Source organism: Elephantulus edwardii, unplaced genomic scaffold, assembly GCF_000299155.1.
Source record: "Elephantulus edwardii isolate Elephantulus edwardi_28Jun2011 unplaced genomic scaffold, EleEdw1.0 scaffold00584, whole genome shotgun sequence".
Taxonomy (NCBI): Eukaryota; Metazoa; Chordata; class Mammalia; order Macroscelidea; family Macroscelididae; genus Elephantulus; species Elephantulus edwardii.
Genome location: NW_006400334.1, coordinates 210,024 through 228,712, shown reverse-complemented (window position 1 = coordinate 228,712; position 18,689 = coordinate 210,024). Strand labels below are relative to the sequence as shown.

Sequence of the window (18,689 nt, the reverse complement as noted above, 5' to 3'; positions counted from 1 at the left end):
TCTGCAGATCCCCCGGAAGCTTCCTAAGCCATACCATGGCCATTTGTGGTTTGGCTTGCCCAGTGGAGCACTGCTGCACTCACTGCCTTCTGCTGTTCTTCCTGATAGATGTCTGGAAAGGAAACCAAGAGCTGGGCGGCCAGTGAGCCTCTGACCTTTCCCTCCTGGCCCCGCCTCCTCTGGCCCTCCTTCTCCCATCCCTTCTGCCCGCACCGCCCACGAGGACTGCTGGTTGCTAAGGCCTCGGCACCGGGAGACCACCGAGTGGAGTGTGGAGTCTCTCAGCCAGACTGCGGTCGCCACGGCCTGTGAGCGGCGCCCCACCACCGCCAGAGTTGAGCTACAGCTTCCCAGAAAGGCCCAGCGGGGCGCTGACTCAGCTCCCAGACACCCAGCTCCGGGCCACCTAGCTTGGTGAGGACGGGGAGGTCCTTACCCGGGCCCGGACTCTGCTCCAGGACACCCACCTCCCGGCTGACCTCGGTGCAGGTGCAGGACCGGTAATACAGCGGGTCCCTGACTCAGGTCCAGGACACCCCGCTCCAAGCCACCCAGCTCGGTGAGGAGGGCCAGGTCGTTCGCCCGGGCTCTGACTCTGCTCCGGGACACCCGCCGCGGCGCCATGAGGCGCAGCGCCCAGAGCCACCGCAGCCCCCCGGGAAGGAATGCACTGCGGGCCCTGCTGCAATGCAACCTGACCCCCGGCGCCCAGCGTGTGGTGGTCTCCACTGTCTTGGCCTTCCTTGTCTTCATCAATGTCGTGCTGATATTCCTTCTGGCCTTCCGCTGACCGCGCGTTTAGGAGGCACCGGTTTGGGGGTGAATGGCAGGGGTTGGCACACAAGAGTCAGCTCACAACCAACCGTATGCTGCTGTCTTCGCCACTCACTACTAGCTCCACCTCCACTCTTCTCTCCTACCAGTCCCCACCTTGCGGCCACTCGCCTCCCGCGGAACCTCCACTCTTGCCAGTAGTGTGCAGGTAAGAATTAGGATTGGGGTAGTGCACTCTACCCTACAGCGGCTCGCATCCTTGTCCCCTAACCTGGAGCGCCTCCCTGTCACTGCACTGTCAGCTCCCATCCTGATGCTATTGGGGTATAAGAAGTGAGTGAAGGCACAGGCGCACTTGCCTGATTTCTGACAGCTGTGTGAACATAGCGGCCCTGGGCTGTGGCTGGTGTGGCGCGCTGGAAAAAGGCATTGAGTAGGGCTGCTGGACGAGAACTGCGATGCATCACGCGTGTTAGAAGCATAGTCAAAGGTACTCCTCTCCGCTCATCACCGCAGCTGCCCTTCACACGTAAAGGTTGAAGACCAGTGCCCTGCCCAGCAAAGCCCACAATGTGCCATGTCAGGTGGGTGTCCCATCAGCAGCGGTGCAGGAACTGCCTCCAGAGAGGAAGTCATCCTGCGTGTTGTAACACAGAGCTGGACGTGGGGCCAGGAAATAATCAGATGGCAGTGTGGGGCAAGCTATGGGCAAGGCTTACCAGGGTCCTGCTCTCTTGGCCCCCATCCCCCTGTGCCTCAGAGACCAGGTGGAGCCTCTGAGGTTGCTTTGTGATTTTCAGCCCCTCAGACGTAGGTTTAACTGAAAACAAGCCATACAGGAAAGGCTCTCAGGCCAGGAGCCTATGCAGCACATGATGGACAGCCACTGGGCTTTGGGACACGGGCATTTCTGATGTCATATGAATCATGTCTGGCTTCTTGGACTCTGGTTTTGCCTTCCTGACATCATAGAAGCCAGGTAAATACTGGCGACAACTTATGGTGGACTGTGGTCAGGAGCAGGTCTGGGAGGCATGGCAGATCCACTGAAAATCTACATGTCCCATGGCCCTCCCAGCTCCCTGCAAGGGTCTTCCGTATCTGAAAATGATTAGAAAATGGCAGAGTGTGGGTGTGGCGGCGTGCTCAGGCTACCTGAGTCTGGGCCTGCATACTCCAGCCTGAAGACTAGGGCCATTTAGAAGGCCTGGGTTTTGCTTCCTAAGCTTGTCTCAGAAAGGCACAGAGCTCAACAACTCCTTTAACAGGAAATTCCTCTTCACCATTCTAGGAAGGAGTTAGCAGCCCACTGTAGCTTGAGTAGGAGCTAGAATTGGCCAGGCAGGGGTCCAGGGATGCCTGCCTGGTTCCCATCACACACAGTGCCTTCTGGTTTTATGGCTTACTAGTCTCTTAGAGAGAGGACAGTAACAACACTGCTAAATTTGCCTTTTCCCCAAAGCTGGACTGTAAGAGTATCTTGGAGTGAGAAGTCCCACCAAGAGCATCCTCAGAGCAGCCCAGGTAAAGCAGGAGCATCTGGGGGCCCAGGGCCCCCCAGGACAGAGCTGCAGATCCACTCTCCATGCCCACAATCCTTCACTCAGATGCCAACTCACCTCAACAGTAGAGAACAAGAGGTCCTCAGCCCTAGGGAGAACACTAGGAAGGAGGCACACTGGCAGCTCTGAGAGCAGCTGCCCAGTATCCCACCTGCGGATATACTGCCACCACACACACACACACACACACACACACACACACACACACACACACACAACTTGCAAGTCTGACGGGACAGAGGGCTTTGTGTATTGATCTTTACTTCCTGTGACTCCCTTCTCTGCATGAGGTGCTTCCTAGACCCATTATCCAAAGTAGAACTCTCTGTTTCTTCTCGGAAAGTTCAGCCTTCTTTTTTGTTGGATAGGGACCCAAAACACAGATCTTTTTATAACCAGTTCCTCCTCTCCTGAGGCTTCTCTGTTTGATGAGTACTAGTAGCTTGTCCACAGCTTTGCTAGAAATTCTTTTGTTGCTAGGTGCTATCAACTTGTCACTGATGGCAACTGGGTGCATGCAGAATGAAATGTCCTGTCCATTGTGGTGTCTTCTGTGTATTTAGAATGCCTTCCAACCTAGAGAACTTATCTACAAACGTATCAGACAATATTCTGTTATAATTGATAGGGGTTTTTATTGCCTAATTTTTAAAAGGAGACCTTCATGCCTTTTGCTGGAGTCAGTCTTAGTCTGGAAGCTGCACTGAAACGTGTCCTTCATGGATGACCCTGCTGGTGTCTGAAAACCAGTAGTATATTTTCCAGCATCACACAGCACACACAATCTACCACAGTACAGTAAACTGACAGACACAGAACTGAGAGGCCCAAAACCTTTGTTTCTCTGTAAATTTCTGACTCTTTTCTCCATAATCCAAGACTTCGTCTCCACAGCTCCATAAGAACAAGCTATTCTTTGCAGGAGCTAACTACAAGTGAAGCAATAGACCATTCTGGGGTGTTTTTGCTGGGGCTCTTTTGCAGAAACCTGAGAGATGACAGATGCCTAGTCTGGTGATATCATATGGAAGCCACCTGGGAGCGTGGATCTGTGCAGGCTGTATCGGTAGGCTGTACCTACATGGCTTTTTAGCTTGGATTTGAAATGTCATGTCCTGAAGAAAGAACCACTGTGATGTTGTTCTGGTGCATGTGTGTGAATACCTGGCAGGAGCCAAGCAGACAAAAGTACCTCTCAGTTTTGTATATTTTTGTCCTCTAGAGACAGAAATTTAGCATCTTGACAAGCAACAGAAGTTTGGTGAGCAGAAAGATGTGCTGGTCTGTGCACATCAGGACTATGTGCACAGAGTCTCCAGAAGCTGGCCTGCAAATTTTCTACCAAGAAGTGCTATTCCATTTTCTTGGTAACTCCTGATAATTCAGTCATCATTCAAAGCATGCAAATTTCCCCAACTCCTCCTCCCTTTCCCCTACCTTGATCCTCCCCAGCTGTCTATAAAGTGTGGAGTCTGTTGGGTGTTTAGGACAGCCTCCCTTCTCAGGCACTCATATCCTAATTTCAATGTGCTGGGAAGATCTGAGCCATGGCCAGGCTTCCACCTCTTGAGCCCTTCCACCTTCCAGAAACTTTTGGAGTTTGCTGGAACCACAGAAACTGAACTTGGGGATGGTTTCCTTAACTCTTTCTCTATAATGGCCACTCTGGAACTCCTTTTGACAGATGACTAGATTAATTTTTTCTACAAGGGCATTCCAATCCAGTGCTACAAACATTACAGGCATTACCATGATCCTAAACCATGGAGACCTTGGATTATGCACCCCTGGGCTGAGCTCTTTCATGTGCTGTCTGTCTTCCATGGGTCTTAAGTGGCCACCTTCTCTTTCCTCACCTCTTGCATTCCTATGAGACACCTACTTACATGTACTTTCATTCCAATGCCCCTTCACATACACCCAGACAGACACACAGCTCCCGCAGGCGCACTTACTGTCATCAGATAAACATTCTGCACTGAGGTTCATCTGTTTTTACAAACACATTGTGTTCTGAGGCACACATTCACCTGTCTTCACAGATGACCCCTGCTCTGGGGTGTATACACCTGTCATTACAGACACACTGTGACCTGAGGCACACACTCACCTGTCTTCATATACATGCTCTGCTCTGGGGTGTACACACCCATCAATTGCAGATGCATAGTACCAGGGTGTGCCCTGCTCTGGAGTGTACATATCTGTCATCAAACACACAGTGTCCTAAGGCACACACTCACTTGTCTTCACAGACGAGCCCTACTCTGGGGTATACATACCTGTCATCACACAGGCACACACTCACCTGTCAGCAAGGATACCTTCAGTCCTGAGGTTCACAACTTCCTATCACTACAGGTATTTCACCCTAAGCCACACACAGTCATTGCAGACATGTTTTCTGCTGATGGGCTCACCTGCCTATCCTGGTGTATGCATTTTCCTCTTTTCACGTGAATACTTTTCACGTGTGAATAGCTACATACAGCCTTCAAGCCTCAATTAGAAATGATTCTGTGGCCAGAGTGCTCAGCTCTGCTTGCCCCAGTCTCAGTATCTATTCCCAGGGTGGCTCAGTATGGTCCACGCATGTGGCCTTGCCTGAGTCCAGGCCCATCCTGCAGATGCAAACATGCTTGGTCACCAGGGAAGGCTCAAATCCCCTGGACCTAACCCAAGGCTCTGTGTCTGTGTCCCCAGATAAGACTCAGGAATAACCATGAACTTGTGAGAAAGCACATGCACATGGACGTGTGGTTTCTTTGAGAAGTGTGCCTGCTCTTGGGCTGAGGACTGACCTGTACTCTCGATATAGAAAGGATGTGGCCTTGTTTCAGCGATGACTCTGAAACACTGGCCAGGACAGCCAGAAAAAAGTTTCTCCCCTGCCCCAGGCACATATGGCTTGTATGTCCTGTCCAGAAACCCTACTCCTTCCTTATTTGCCTAATCCCAAGGAACCTCTGTTTGGTCATTAGATATTGCTGAGCACACAGGACAGAAAAATGCCTGACCTGAGGGGTAGTTTAGCCATACGAGGAGTCCAGAGGAAGGGGCCTCATTTCATGAGGTTGTGAGTATCCCTCATGGTACATAGGACAGGCAAGTAGCTGACCATTAATTAGAGGTGGGGATGGCCATTAGATGAGCCAAGAGGAAGGGGCCTCATTTCACAGGGCTCTGAGCATTCTTCATGTACCAGCTGGAGTGTACATATTAAATAGGGCCCACTCAGAAGACAAGGTCAATAGAATTATGAAGCATCACACAGGGTAAAGCATCTCCTTTTTAGGACTGAAGGTAAAGGGAAGAGGCTGGACTATTAAAGCTTAGAATTCACTAAAGGCAATTGATTTTAAACAAGTGAGCCTAATTAATTTATTAGGGCAGGAATAGTCTCTTTAACAAATGGTTCACAGATTTGCACATACAGAAAAATAAAATAAGATCCATACTTCATGCCATAAAGACAAACTAAAACAAAACATGTCAAGGCACAAATGTTAAATTTTTTTTGTCAGTTCTGTCAGTACAACTTGGGTTCCTTCCTTTAATACTATTGGTTCTTGATATGTTATTTCCTGAAATGGTTCTATGTGATTTTGTTACAGTGACTCTGTAATCCTTCCACCTTCTTTTGTTGCTTCCTATGCCATTCAATAATTTGCCAAGATTTCCAGAAAAAAATGGTACACCAGGCAGAAGGCACCCAGTCCTACTACAACCAGACAGAAAAGAAAAAAAAAAAAAGATAACAGACCCTGAGTTTCAAAGGAAAGGATAAAGAAGTAGTTCAGACACACAAGGGAGAAATTGCACGAAACCATCAAATCAGGAGACCAAGAGGTAGACTGTAGACAGACCAAGCTAGGAGAACCCATTGTGAACTTGGGTAACTGACTTTCTGGTTGGGATGGGAAACCAGCACTTTGTCAGTGTCTAGACCAGTGGCTAGCTGACAATAAGGAAGGTTTAAATACTCCTGTGTCCTTCACAGGCATGCTTGGACATCAGAGGAGCATTCACCCCTTCCACAACCAGGTGAGAGTGTTTCCTTGGTCCCATCTCAGCTTCACCTGAGTCCATGCTTGTGCTGAAAAAGGGCACTCAACTCTAGCTTCAGAAACTCATTCTCTTACCTCTGATTGCCAGCAGATTATGCCATGCATGGCCTGCACCCAGCCCCTGAATTGGTGGGAACATCACTTCCAGCTAGGACTCTTGCCTCTGACAGAGTGCCCTGTGGATTCAGAGCCCAGTACATGTCATACCCATATCTGGAGGATTGCACACTACATGGAGTACACTGTCATTGAACATCTTTGGGTTAGAAGTACCTTTCTCTTCATGCAAGCAGAAAGTGCTACCTCTGACCAGGTACCATGTGTATATTCATCCCTATGTCCATCTTAAGAATGGCTTGAGGCATTAAATGCCAATGATCGAAGTTGGATGAGTTCTGGGATGATATCATTAAAAAGACAAAGGAGAAAGAAAAAACCAAAATGGATGTCAGAAGAGACTGAAAATTGTAATACAGGATCAAGAAGTCAAAACAAAGGAAAAATATGTAAAAGAGCTGTACAGAATATTATAAAGGGCAGCTTGAGAAGACAAAGCAAAGTATTTAATAGAATGTGCAGAGAGCTGGAATTGGAGAACAAAAAATGGAGATCTTGCTCTGCATTTCTCATGCTGAGAAAATGGAAAAACAAATTTAAGCCTCGAGCTGCAATATTGAATGGTGCTGTATCTTGGAAGGGCAATATATTGAATGACCCAGAAAGCATCAGAAGATGGAGCTGGAATTGGAGAACAAAAAATGGAGAGCTTGCTCTGCATTTCTCATGCTGAGAAAAAGGAAAAACAAATTTAAGCTTCGAGTTGCAATATTGAACGGTGCTGTATCTTGAAAGGGCAATATATTGAATGACCCAGAAAGCATCAGAAGATGGAGAGGGAAGAATCACTGTACCAAAAAGAACTGACTGTCACTGGAAAATTTCAGATAGGGCTAGAACTGTATACAAATATGGAATGGCCAGAAGTTCAAGCAGGATTTAGAACAGGCTATGGTAACAGAGATATCATTACTGATGTCAGATGGATCCTGGCTGAAAATAAAAAATACCAGAAGAATGTCTATTTGTGCTTTATTGATTATGCAAAGGCATTTGACTTTGTGGATCATAACAAGTATGGCTGACATTGAGAAGAATGGGAATCCCAGAGCACTTAACTGTGCTCATGCAAAATCTAGAACTAGACAGGAGGCTGTTGTGCGAACAGAGCAAGAGAACACTGTTGTTGTTGTTGTTGTTGTTGTTGTTGTTGATATGTGCTGTCAAGTTGCTTGAGACTCATAGCAACCCTATGTACAACCCTATGTACAACAGCCCTATCCCTTGCCAATCTTAGTATCTCCGACACGCCTACACCATTACCACAGTGATGGAATCAATCCATCCCATCGAGGGTCCTCCTTTCCTGCACTGTTCCTCCACCCTCCCAACAATGACATCCCTCTTGAAGGACTGGTCCCTCCTTGCAACATGTTCAAAGTGTGTCAGACAGAGCTTCAGAATCCTTGCCTCTAAGAAGCAGCCTGGTTTCACCCTCTCCAGGATGAACCTGTTTGTTCTCCTAGCAGTCCATGGTATAGTAAATACTCTTCTCCAGCACCAAAGCTCAAAGGCATCAATTCTCCTTCTATCATCTCTAGTCATTGTCCAGCTCTCTGATGCCTAGCAAGCAATGGCAAAGACCATGGCCTGTATCAGGTGCACTTCAGTCTCTATACTGACATTGTTGCTCCTCAGTACCTTGGAGAGGTCTCTGATAGCAGACTTTCCCAATGCAGTTTCTTGCTTCTCCCATCTCTTTCTCTCTTAAATTAATTTTAATGAACGTTTATAGAGACTTTGGATTTCCATTCACAATTTGTCTTTTAATTTTCTGGCTGCTGGTACCAAGAGTGTTGATTGTAGAGTCAAGCAAACTGAAGCTGTCAACAATCTCAATCTCTCCACCATCTATCATGATGGTGCCAATTGGCCCAGTGGTGAGAGTCTTTGTTTTCTTGATGTTGAGCTTCAGTCCATATTGAAGGCTGCAATCCTTGACCTTCTGCAGAAATCACTTCAGGTCCTCCTCAGTTTCAGCAAGCAGAATTGTGTCATGTGCATAATGCAGATTGTTGATTCTCAAAAAAAAGAGAGAACACTACCTGGTTCAAAATTAAGAAGGGACTGTGTCAGGGTTGCTTTCTCTCTCCATGCCTATTCAATCTATATGATGAGCAAATTATTTAAAAAATCTGGACTCTAAGAAGAGGACCGTGGTGTCAGGATCAGAGGGAGACTCATCAATAACTTGCTTTATACAGATTGCTTAATGAATGTGAGGAGGACTTGAAGCACTTGTTGCAGAAGATCAAAGAATGCAGCCTTCAATATGGATTGCAAATCAGTGTCAAGAAAACAAAGATTCTTACTATTGGACTGAGAGGCAACATCATCATGGATGGAAAAAAGATTGAAACTGTCAACAATTTCATCTTACTTGGATCCACAGTTAACAACATTGGTACCAACAGTCAGGAATGTATTGCACTGAGAAAATCTGCAGTTAGGGACCTCTCCAAAGTATTAAGAAGCAATGATGTCAGTTTGAGAACTTCAGTGTGTCTGATTCAGGTCATAGTCTTTCTTCTGGTAACTCTCTATGCATCTGAGAGCTGGGAAACGACTAAGATGACAGAAGAATTGATGCCTTTGAGCTTTGGTGGTAGAGAAGAGTGTTGAACATCCTATAGACTGCTAAAAGAATAAATAAAAATGTCTTGGAGAGAGTGCAGGCAGAGGCAACGATGATGAGGTTTTGCCACACATACTTTGGGCATGTTACTAGAAGGGGCTATTTCATAGGGAGGGACATGATTATCAGAAAAGTGGAAGGTAGGTGAAGGAGACCCTTGGCCAGGTGGATTGACACAGTGACTGCCACAATAGTTTCTAATGTGTCAGGACATGTGAAGATGGCACTGGATAGGACAGGATTCAGATCTGTCTCTGAGTTGTACTCGATTTGATGGCACCTAACAACAACAATACACATCTTGATATAAAGTTGATATAAAGTTGGCAACATGCAAATTATTCCCCGATAACCAAACTGACAGATAAGTGTTATCCCTCTTAGAGCAAACTGTAAAGACAATCAAACATACAAACATTATGACAAAGGAAACCCTTCTCAGACCACAACTGAGGACTATAGTGGAGTGGCAGGATGAGTTCCCAGGTAGGGATAATGGCACAGACAGTGGCACAGCCAAATAGTTAGTAATGATTCTTAGTATATAGGTCCAAAGGCCTGAAGTCCCCCTGCTGGGGCTCAGAGATCCCACCCCATCGTGGGTTAGGTTTAGAGTGAAAGAGATCCATAATTATCCCCATTCCCAAGAAAAGGGATCCAACATTATGCGGAAATTATCATACAATATCAATAATATCACATGCAAGCAAAAAAGACCATTCACAAGTAGCTAGAATACTACAAAGCTAGGGAACTACCAGAAGTTCAAGCAGGATTTAGAAGAGGCCATGGCACCAGGGATATTACTGCTGATGTTAGATGTATCCTGGCTGAAATTAGAGAATATTATTTGTGCTTTCTTGACTATGATGAATGTCTATTTGTTCTTTATTGACTATGCAAAGGCAGGTGACTTTGTGGATCATAACAAATTATGGCTAACATTGAGAAGAATGGGAATCCCAGAACATTTAATTATGCTCATGCAAAACCTATATCTAGACCAAGAGGCTGCTGTTCCAATGAAGCATGGGACCACTGCATCATTTAAAATTAAGAAAGGAGTGTGTCCTTTCTCTATACCTATTCAGTCTGTATGATGAGGAAATAATTCAAGAAGCTGGACTCTATGAGGATAAATGTGGCATCAGGATCAGAGGAAGACTCATCAATGACTTGTGCTATATAGATGATATAATCTTGCTTGCTGAAAGTGAGGAGTTGAGGTACTTGCTGCAGAAGATCAAGGATTACAGCCTGTGGTATGTACTACTCAATGGCTTGCTTAGTCAATGAATTTGAGTTTGCCACATGAATGGGTGATATCATGACAATAGGATATGTTAGTCTATCCACAAGGGGTCTGGCTAGTCTTGTCATTATATTGAGTGGAGTCACCAGCAAAAATTTGGAAATCTCACCACCATCACAAAAGAAGCAGAAGAGAATGGAGCATATGTCCTTGAAGGCCACCAGCAAGGCAGGAGCAGCTGCTGTATTATATAACCAGAGACCCAATGTGAGACAGAGCTGACCTTGGGACTGCTCCCCTGCAGAACCAGAGCCAGGAGACTTTGCCCAAGTTTGTGGGAGAACTTGGGGAAAATAGCACAACTTGTAGGACTGAAAGATATTTGGACACTTACCTAAAGCTGCAAGGTTGAAGACTGCAGAGCCTGCATACACACTTCAGAAGCTGTCCTGACAGAGAAATTGTATTCTGTTGCCTACCTGAGTTGTAACCTTCTAACATCCTTAAGAATGATGAGTCTTCACCTCACATACTTTGGGCATGTTGCTAGGAGGAGCTATTTCTTTTAAAGTGACATAATGCTGGGAATGGTGGAGGATCAGCAAAGGAGGTGAAGACCCTCAACCAGGAGAATTGACACAGTGACTTCTGCTATGGGCTCTTGTGTGTCAGGAAGTGTGAGGATGGCACAGGATAGAACAGGGTTCAGATCTTTTGTTTATAGGGTCTCTATGAATAATAATCGATGGCACCTAACAACAATTTCCCTAATAAACTCCCTAATTTTGAGTATGCACCCTATTGCATGTCTATTGTAATGGATTTTAGATCGAGTAGGGTAGAGAATTTATGCTGGAATTAGAGGTGTGGGAGTGTGGAGGCCATGTCTGACATAATAGAAACTGGTTTTGTGTCGTGGATACTGTAGGTGGGGACAGTTACCCCTTGTGTATTTAGCAGTGGTCAGACTTGGCCATCCCCACATTGCCCATGCCGCTTACACTCTTTTTACAATATATAAAAAATGTACATAAGGGGCAGAATTACAGGTATTTCTTAGACATAGACAAAAATCTTGCAGCTAGGAGACAACAGTTTGGTCACTGGAATGGGAGGAAGGCTGACCTAAGCAAGAGGGGAGATGCTGTCACAGAGGCATGCCACCCTTAAGTTCTGTGATGAACCATGACAAAACGATCAAGTACACATCAGGCATCTGTACTGAGCCCTGTCAGGTAATGATGCCTAAGGCACAGTGTACCTAGAAAGTTTCCCTGGCTGAGGATAAAGGGATGACACTATAGAGCCATGGAGGGCTGATAGTGGGGAGTTGGCAGAAGAATTAGGCTGTTCACTGACCAGTTTTTCTCTGCATCACTCCATAGCTCATCAACAATGACAGTATGGTCTTCACTGAAGCGCTCTGGGATCATGTCACCATAGAGGACCAAGAACTGTGCTTCAAAACCTGTGATGTCATCAAAGTGACAGATGTCACCAACAGAGAGTGGTAGTGGGAACGTGTCACCGATGGTAAACGGTGGTGTCCAGCCACTTTTGTACAGGTATGAGGCAGTTGGAAACAGTCTCAGGCTCTCTACACATAGAGGTTGCCAGACCTCTCCCCATAAAAAGCCCCAGCCTGACACAGCCCAGGTCTCTAGGGTGCAGGGCTGGACCTCACACTTGCCCCCATACCAAAACTGTGTGCATGTAGGCTGAAGACTGGGCAAGGGGCTGGAAGGTCAGTAATCTCTCCTCCAGAACTTCTTTCTTCCATGACTGGGTCACATCCCTTGCTCTTATGGGTCAGTGAGGAAAGCTAGTTGGAGAAGGCTGGTTCTATGGACATAGAATAACCCCATCACAGATAAATGGCATCAATGTGTTTGCCAGCACTGTATAGAATATTTTACATGGGTTATTTCAGTTTACTTACAATCCTAAAGTGGGTACTGGTCCTTGCCCATGAGAAAAGGAAAGTGTGGAAGTTCTGTGATTAACCCAAGAGATCACAGCTGGGGACTCAGAGCTACACCTAAGAGCATCTTGTCTTCAGGGAAGAACCCAAGTAAGGTACACTATCTGAAGGCTGAGCAGGGGCAGCAGGAAGCACCTGCTTACCTAGGCCATTTCTCTAGTAGCCCATAGCCTTCTGTTCTAGACTCTTGAAAACCCATGCATGCTGCCCCTAAACCTCTCCCAGTGCAGTCAGGGTGCCAGCCAGGCTTTCTCAGCCTCAGAGCAGCTGTAGATGTGAACAGGTACAATTCAGAAGGTGTCTGAGCAATCTTCTGTGACAGTCACTGTGCTGAGCACAGCCACCTTTCCAGGAGGCCCTGGATGATCTTGACAACACTGGCAGTTCCAGATGCCTTCAGCATAGCGTCTGTGCCAAGTACTGAAGGCACAGATTTCAGAGTGATTTCGAGTTGCGTTTCCATTTCTGTGCAACCCAGCCTGTCTGACCCCAAGTCAGTCAGTCCTCTGCAAGCCTCAGTTACCCTGCTGTTATGCTGAGGAAGCCAGGTGCAGGGCTCTGACCTTTCATGAGATAATGGCCCTCCACTTGTCTTCTACAGCTAAGGGTAAACCAAGATGAGCCTGCAGATGGTGAGGCCTTCCAAGCCAGAAATGACAGTATGGTCACAGATGGCAAGGCCGAGGACAGTAGCTTGGGTCAGAGCAGTGAAGACCCGATGTGTGCCAATGTCATCAATGAGATCCTCAGCACAGCAAAATGATGTCAAGCACCTTCGGATATCTGTGAGGTGAGGGCCAGGCCAGGGCTGGGGCTTAGGCTTACAAATGCTGACAGCCTTTGAACTCCAGGGCTATATCAGGTAGTGTCGGAAGCATGCTGACATGTGCAGTGAGGAGAAGTTTCGCATCATCTTTGGAAACAGAGAACATCTACCAGTGCCAGAAGGCCTTCATCAAGGCCCTGGAGCAAAAGTTCAACCACAGGTGTCCACTCCTGAGTGAGCTGGGTGCCTGTTTCCTGGAGCATGTAAGCAGCACTGACAAGTCAGCACTGCCCCTTCTCCCACTCCCTGAGCCTGAATTGTGCGTGCCTCTTTTGAGACTACTCTGGGGTCCTGTCTCTGTGCTCTTATAAACCTGCACAGCAGGCTAAATCATGGGCACCTGCCTTCCTCTTAGAAGTTTACAAACATTGTGTGTGGACCTTGTCTGACCCACTTCCACATCCCTATTCATTTATTCATTCATCTAGCTAACTACCCTCACTCACCAACAATGTTTTAGTAGAACATGTGCTTCTGTGACACAAGCAGGGTATAGCAAAGGCCAGAAAAATTCCTTGGAGCCAGAGAATCTGGGTATTGGTTCCAAAGGATCTGCTGTAGCCAGAGGAGGACCACCTGGTAGAGTCTGTAGCCACTCACAACAAGTGTGTAACTGTAGATCATAGTGCTTGCCCCACTCTGTTCAGTCAGAAGCCCCTCACAGTGTTTAACTATGTTTTATACTGAGTTTACAGTGCAATTTCTGCTCTATTCATTCAGGAGCCCACCACAGTATGTAACTGTGGTTCATACCGTATCTACAATGTCTTATGCTATTCACTCAGGAGCCCCTCAACAGTATGTAACTGTGATTCATACTGCATTTACCCTGAGATCCTGCTCCATTCCCTCCATAGACCCTCAGTGTGTAACTGATTTGTACTGAGTTTACAATGGGTGTCCCACTCTGTTCAGACAGAAGCCCCTTACAGTATGTAACTGATTCATACTGCATTACAGTGTGTGTCCTGCATTATTCAGTCAGGAGCTCTTCACACAATGTAGCTGTTGTTTATAATGCATTTACAATGTACATACCACTCTATTCAATCAGGAACCTCTTGCAGTGTGTAACTGTGGTTCAAAATGCATTTACAGTGTGATTCCTATTGTATTAAGTGAGCAGCAGCACTTCACTGTATATAACTATGATTTACAGTGCTTTTGCCATGTATGTACCACTCTATTTAGTTTGGAGTTCTGCACAGTGTGTGTATGTGTGTGTGTGTGTCTGATTTATACTACATTTACAGTGTGATTCCCTCTCTATTCTGTCAAGAGCTCCTGACAGTGTGTAAATGCGATTTATACTGTCCTTACAGTGAGTCTTCATTCTAGTAAGTCAGGAGTCCCTCACAGTGCGTAACTGTGGTTCACATTGTCAGATTTTCCTGACAGTGTCTAGTTGTGGTACATATTGCATTTATAGTGGATGCCCGACCTAGTCTGTTCATTCAGGAACCCCTCACTATGTAACTGTGGTTCATACTGCATGTAAAGTTGTGTGTCCTGCTTTATTCACTCAGGAGCAATTCACAGTGTGTAACTGTGGTTGATACTGCGCTTAGATTGCAATTTCCAGTCTTTATTCAGGAGCCACTCACAGTACATTGTGATTAATACTGTGTTTACAGCATGTGTCCTGCTGTGTTTAGTCAGGAGTCTCTTGCATTGTGTATGTAATTGTTGTTTATACAGCATTTACAAAGTGTCCTGCTTTATTCATGCAGGTGCCCCTCACAGTGAATGTGACTTTTCTATAGCTCATGTCTTGTTTTGTTTCATCAAGAACACTTTACAGTGTGTAACTGTAGTTTATACTGCATTTACAGTGCTTGCCTGCTCTTGTCATTCAGGAGCCCCTCACACTGTTTAATTGTAGTTCATACTGCATTTACTGTGTGTCCCTCTCTATTCATTCAGGAGCCAGTGTATGCACTGTAATCTCTGCATTTATGGTGCTTGTCCCGCTGCATTACAGCAGGAGCCCTTCACAGTGTGTAACTGTTGTTTCTACTGTGTTTATAATTTTTGTCTGCTCTATTCACTCAGCTCTCCCAGGTGTAACTCTGGTTCATGCTGCATTTTTAGGGCATGCCCCACTCTATTCAGTCAAGGGTCCTTCACAGTGTGTAACTGTGATTCATACTGAATCTAGTGCATGTCCTGCTGTAGTCAGGAGCCCCTCACAGTATATAATTGTGGTTCATACTGAATTTACAGTGTATGTCCCACTCCATTAAGTCAGGAGCCACTCACAGGATCTAACTAGTTTATACTGCATTTACAGTGTGTTTCCTGCTCTATTCAGTCATGAATTCCAGCATGTTGATGTGATTGTTACTGCATTTATATTGCGTGTTCCATTCTATTTAGTCCAGAGTCCCTCAGTGTGTAACTGAAGTTTATTTTGCATTTGGTGTATGTTACTTTCTTTAGAAGCTCCTAACAGTGTGTATCTGTGGCTCATACTGCATTTATGGTGCATGTCTCACACTATTCATTCAGGAGCCCCCGATAGTGTATATCTGTGGTTATACTGCATTCACAATGTGTCCCCCACTCTGTTCATTCAGGAGACCCTCACAGGGTGTAACTGTGGTACAATACTGCATTAATAGTGCATGTCCCGCTCTATTCATTCAGGAGCCCTTTATGGGGTATACCTGTGGTTCATACTGCATTTATAGTCCTGGCCTGCTCTTTTCAGCCCCTGAAAGCGCATCTGTGGTTGTACTGCATTTATAATGTGCCCTGCTCTATTCACGGAGCGTTACTGTGGGTTCATACTGTGTTTACAGTGCATGACCCACTCTATTCCTGGTGGCATATAGTCAAGTCTCATTTGCCTACTCTGTTCTGTATACTTCTCTGGCACCCTTGATAGAATGTGCAGAATACTCAGTGCAGCCTCTCCAGCACTCAGGTCATGGCACTATCAGGAAGTCCCTGTCACCCCCACAGGGGTTACCAGGAATGGAGAACATGTACTGACACTGGCACACTGTTCTTGTTTGCATGCAGATAGTTGGTTTGTGCACCTGTGTTCAGTCACATCCATTTATATACTCAGCAGGCAGAATGGTAGCCTTGGGAGTGGAGAATGTGACCATGCTTTGCTGAGGTTGAGATCTAGAGACAGACATACTGCGCTCAGGAAGGGCCATCCTCTCATTTTACCTGATTCAGGAAATCTAGTGAATGAGCTGAGTTGTCAGGGCTACTCAGTGGTGGACTTGGGCCTCTATCCAGTTAGATGGAGAGAAAAGAGGTGCTAAAGTTGCACACACGCATAAGGATGTGGGTATTGTGTCCTTGTGTGGGGTAGCACTGGTGGTTGCCAGGGTGCAGGCCCTGGGCTGACAGACAGCTACAGAGTCTGGCACCCATGTGCCCTCTTAGCATCTGTCTCTACTTTCAGTGTCTATCAATCAGTAGTGCTTACAATATGCCTCTTGTTTTCAGGCTCCATACATTTCTTTAGCTTCACCCCTCTGATTGTCATCAGAAAATCTGACAAATTGTGTTTCAAGGAGGCTGAAAAAGTGGGGAGTGAAGGGGCATTCTAACTCTGGCTTTAGCATTTTCTCATCTTTGAGCAACAAGTGCATTTAGTTGGGCCCTAGTGACACATAACACAGGAAGGAGCTGGAGGACTAACACTTCAAGCAGAGGCTCCTGTTCTCAGCGGGCACCTGGCTAAGGCCAGGAGTGGTGACAAGACTTTGGGACAACTGTCCTAATCTCCATTTGTGTTCCTCCAGCAAGCAGATGTCTCTATCTACTCAGAATATTGCAACCACCATCCACAGGTCTGTGTGGAGCTCTTCCAACTTGCCAACCCCAGAAGTACATGTGCTTCTTTGAGGCCTGCTGGGTGCTGCAATAAATGAAGAACATCTCCCTGGAAGGCTTCCTGTTGATGCCAGTGCAGGTCTGCAAAAACCCTCTGCAGGGGCAGAGCTGCTCAGGTAGGCGCGTACAAGAGATCTCCCAACACCAGCAGGGCTCTGCTTGCTTCCTTTAGATAGCAACTGTGCCAGGTCGTGTGATAGACACTAAGAAATAGCCACAGAAAGCAAATCAAAAATTCCTCCTTCTATGGCACTGCTACTGGTGGGCATGGGGAAAAAAAGGAAGTGCCATTCTGAAGCTGTGACTAGTTCCAAGTGCCCAAATCTTCCTCCTGTCCTCTGCTGTGCTCCAGAGATTTCAAAGACATGGAAGCTGCTATACAAGCTATGAAGAATGTGGCCCAACTCATTAATGAGAGGAATCAGAGACGAAAACATTGACAAATTGCTCAGTGGCAGAGCTCCATAGAGGACTAGGAAGTGAGGAACAGAAGATCCAGAGATGAGAGTGAGGGAACTTGGCCCCCAGATTTAACACCCTTTTTGGACCCGAGACTTTAGGGGTGGGAGTAGAATCTGAAGCATTGTGCTAGCAGGCCTAGAGGTCCATGACAGGGCCCAGAGTCAGCCATTAGGTCCTCTGTTCTAATGAATGAAGAGTGCAGGATTCTTGTAGAATGGCAATGCCCCCATCCCTGGAATGGAGCCACACACAGAAAGAAGCCATTCTGCTGCTCAAACTACAGATAGCAGGCTAATTATAGGGGTTACCATTATTATGGGGCTCAGGCCTGACACAGCATGGCCAAGTCATAGTTAACAGCCTCCTGGTTCCAGTTTGCTGGAACTAACTTGCTTCCTGCCTGTAAAACACCACCACAGGCTGAACTGGGGTGCCATTCCTAACAGCCAGGCCATAAATGAGGACCAGGAACTCTCCAGTACCCCAGTCCTCCATCTGTTCCCTTCCTGAGAACCGGCTTCCTCAGCATGCTCCCACAGGGCCGTGCCTCAGCAGTGCTGTCCTATCAGCCAAGAGGACACAGTAGAAGTAGCTGTGTAATTTTATAAAAATATAGATGCCTGTGCCTCATTCTAGACAGTGAATTAGAATCCTGGGTTGGAAGGAAGTGGGATGTGTTGTTTTTCTCTTATTGTTCCCTGCTGACGGACTCTGAGGCAAAGTCCTAGTTAAGAACTCACACAACAAAACACCCAGCTAAGAGGCTGGGATGGTCCTGGGACAGGACAGGTTTAGTCGGCAAGTTTGAGGCCCCAACTGAGAGAATGCTAGGTTCTCCTAGAATGCATTTTGCTGTAGTAAAAAAAAAAAACAAAACCAGCCTCAAGGGTGACTTTCACCAAGCCTACTCACTTTGTACCTGTCATTCTGGGAGGTGGGGGTGGGGGAGCGGGAAGAAAAGTAATAGATGAAACAAATTTTAATGTGTTAACCAAAATATGACTTTGAGTCTAATCCCACCTGAATTTCAGAACCATCTCAGGAACAGGTTTGAGGCTTTGAACACTAATGAGCGAAGGCCAGAGGAGTTGTGGGAGGATATCAAGGGTATCATCCAGGAAGAGTGCAAACGGTCATTGCAAAGACAGAAGAGGAAGA

At 46.4% G+C, this 18,689-nt stretch overlaps 1 protein-coding gene across 1 annotated transcript in view; it reads left to right on the top strand.

The window, feature by feature from the left end:
• Nucleotides 1–622: 622 nt before the first annotated feature.
• The window catches only part of ARHGEF4 (Rho guanine nucleotide exchange factor (GEF) 4), a 26,740-nt gene continuing 8,673 nt past the window's right edge, over nucleotides 623–18,689 (top strand). The window contains 9 exon segments of the mRNA XM_006903760.1: nucleotides 623–713; nucleotides 924–982; nucleotides 11,793–11,972; nucleotides 12,990–13,178; nucleotides 13,240–13,310; nucleotides 13,312–13,417; nucleotides 16,979–17,054; nucleotides 17,057–17,216; nucleotides 17,422–17,548. Coding sequence (XP_006903822.1) covers nucleotides 623–713; nucleotides 924–982; nucleotides 11,793–11,972; nucleotides 12,990–13,178; nucleotides 13,240–13,310; nucleotides 13,312–13,417; nucleotides 16,979–17,054; nucleotides 17,057–17,216; nucleotides 17,422–17,548 — 1,059 coding nt within the window.